At 51.8% G+C, this 1736-nt stretch overlaps 1 protein-coding gene across 1 annotated transcript in view; it reads right to left on the bottom strand.

The window, feature by feature from the left end:
* Positions 1-1736, bottom strand: part of GPR137B (G protein-coupled receptor 137B) — a gene marked incomplete at its 5' end in the record, with an annotated part of 10905 nt that overhangs the window by 2652 nt on the left and 6517 nt on the right. The window contains 2 exons of the mRNA XM_006761306.2: positions 566-694; positions 1540-1689. Of these exons, the coding sequence (XP_006761369.1) occupies positions 566-694; positions 1540-1689 (279 nt within the window). The remainder of the gene's footprint in view (positions 1-565; positions 695-1539; positions 1690-1736) is intronic.

The raw sequence follows: 1736 nt of genomic DNA, 5'->3' as shown, positions 1-1736 counted from the left end.
TCTCTCTCTCTCTCTCTCTCTCCCTTCCTTTGTAAAATCAGTAAAAAACATATTTTTAAAAAACTAAAACATAAAAGTCAACCAACAGAGTGTGAAACACAGTTGTTAGGGGATGGTCTCTTTCTGGCGTTTCTTTGTCTGGTTTCGGAATAAGGGCAACACTGGCCTCAGTAAACGCGCATGGGAGTCTTCCCTTCAGGGGGCTTAGGAATCAAGGGTCCAAAAGGCTCCGTGAAACACGGCGACGTTCCACATCACAACGGGCTGAAGGCGGCTTTTGATGGACAAGCTGAGAAAAAAGGCTCACGGTCCACCTGCAAATACCAAGCGGTTTCCTCTACTCCAGCGGTTCTCAACCTCCTGGCCCTTTAAATACAGTTCCTCATGTGGTGACCCAACCATCAAATTATTCTCGTTGCTACTTCATCACTGTCATGTTGCTACTGTGATGAATCGTCATGTAAATATCTGATCTGCAGGATGGTCTGAGGCGACCCCTGTGCAAGGGTCGTTCGACCGCCAAAGGGCTCGGGACCCACAGGTTGAGAACCGCTGCTCTACTCACCAGGTCCTTGGTAGGGTTTCGGACGCGGAAGAAGTAAACGACCAGGGAGGTGGGCAAGAGCTCCCACACGAAGAGGACCACCCCGAACACCACGTACCCCTCGTCTCCCAGCTGGTTCTTCAGATCCGCCTGTGGAGGGAGGGAGGAGGTGCAGCCAGGGGCCGAGGGCAGAGGAAATAGGAAAGACAGACAATGCACCCAAGCCAGCCGCAAAGGGCCCATCCTTTTCCTTCTCTCTCCCGTCGCATCGAAGCGCGGCAGCCAAACCTAACTGCCTGCTCGCTCTTCAGAAACTGTGCATCTCGCATTCCATCTGTAACATGTCTCAACGGCTCCGTGTTCTTTCTCCGTCCACACGAATGACATGGGCACACGTGGCCACATGTTTTGCTCCTAGATTCTACATGCTGCAACACAGTCTCTATAAATAGACCCTAAAAGCTGCAGAATGTGCCCTAACCTGTTTGGCTCAGTGGATAGAGCGTCAGCCTGTAGACTCAAAGGTCCCAGGTTCGATTCCGGTCAAGGGCATGTACCTTGGTTGCGGGCACATCCCCAGTGGGGAGTGTGCAGGAGGCAGCTGATGGATGTTTCTCTCTCATCGATGTTTCTAACTCTATATCCCTCTCCCTTCCTCTCTGCAAAAAAAAATCACTAAAATATAGTCTAACTTTGTAATTTCATGTATTTTCAAAAACTAAATATAACTGGTTTTACCTGTGCAAATTTCACCCTGCAGTAAGACCATTTCCATTTCTACGAAAGCACGTGAACTGTAAGGAGAAAGGGGTGTGGGTGTGTGTGTCTGTGTGTGTGCTGGTTTCACAGGTACTACGATCCCATCTTACAGATGAGAATGCGGTTCCCACACAGGCGACTCTCAAGGTCACCCAGCTGTTTAAGCAGCAAAAGCAAAGAACTTCACACCCCGCTGCGTGGGATGCCGCAGGGGACGCCCCGTCGCGCCCACTGACCTGGTCGGACACGTTGTACCAGTCGTAATCGAAGGAATGCACGTTCTTGCTCTGAGAAAAGGATAAGATGAACAGGTTGTAGCAGGCGCGGGAGGCGTACAGCAGGACGACGGTCACGCCGACGGCGGTCACCTGGCACACGGAGGAGCCCTGCAACGTGGGAGCCGTGAGGGGCGCGCCCACTCCAGGTGCGGACA

This window comes from Myotis davidii, unplaced genomic scaffold (assembly GCF_000327345.1).
Source record: "Myotis davidii unplaced genomic scaffold, ASM32734v1 scaffold174, whole genome shotgun sequence".
Lineage (NCBI taxonomy): Eukaryota > Metazoa > Chordata > Mammalia > Chiroptera > Vespertilionidae > Myotis > Myotis davidii.
Note: the sequence above shows the minus strand (reverse complement) of the source record. Positions and strands in the feature narration are given on the sequence as shown.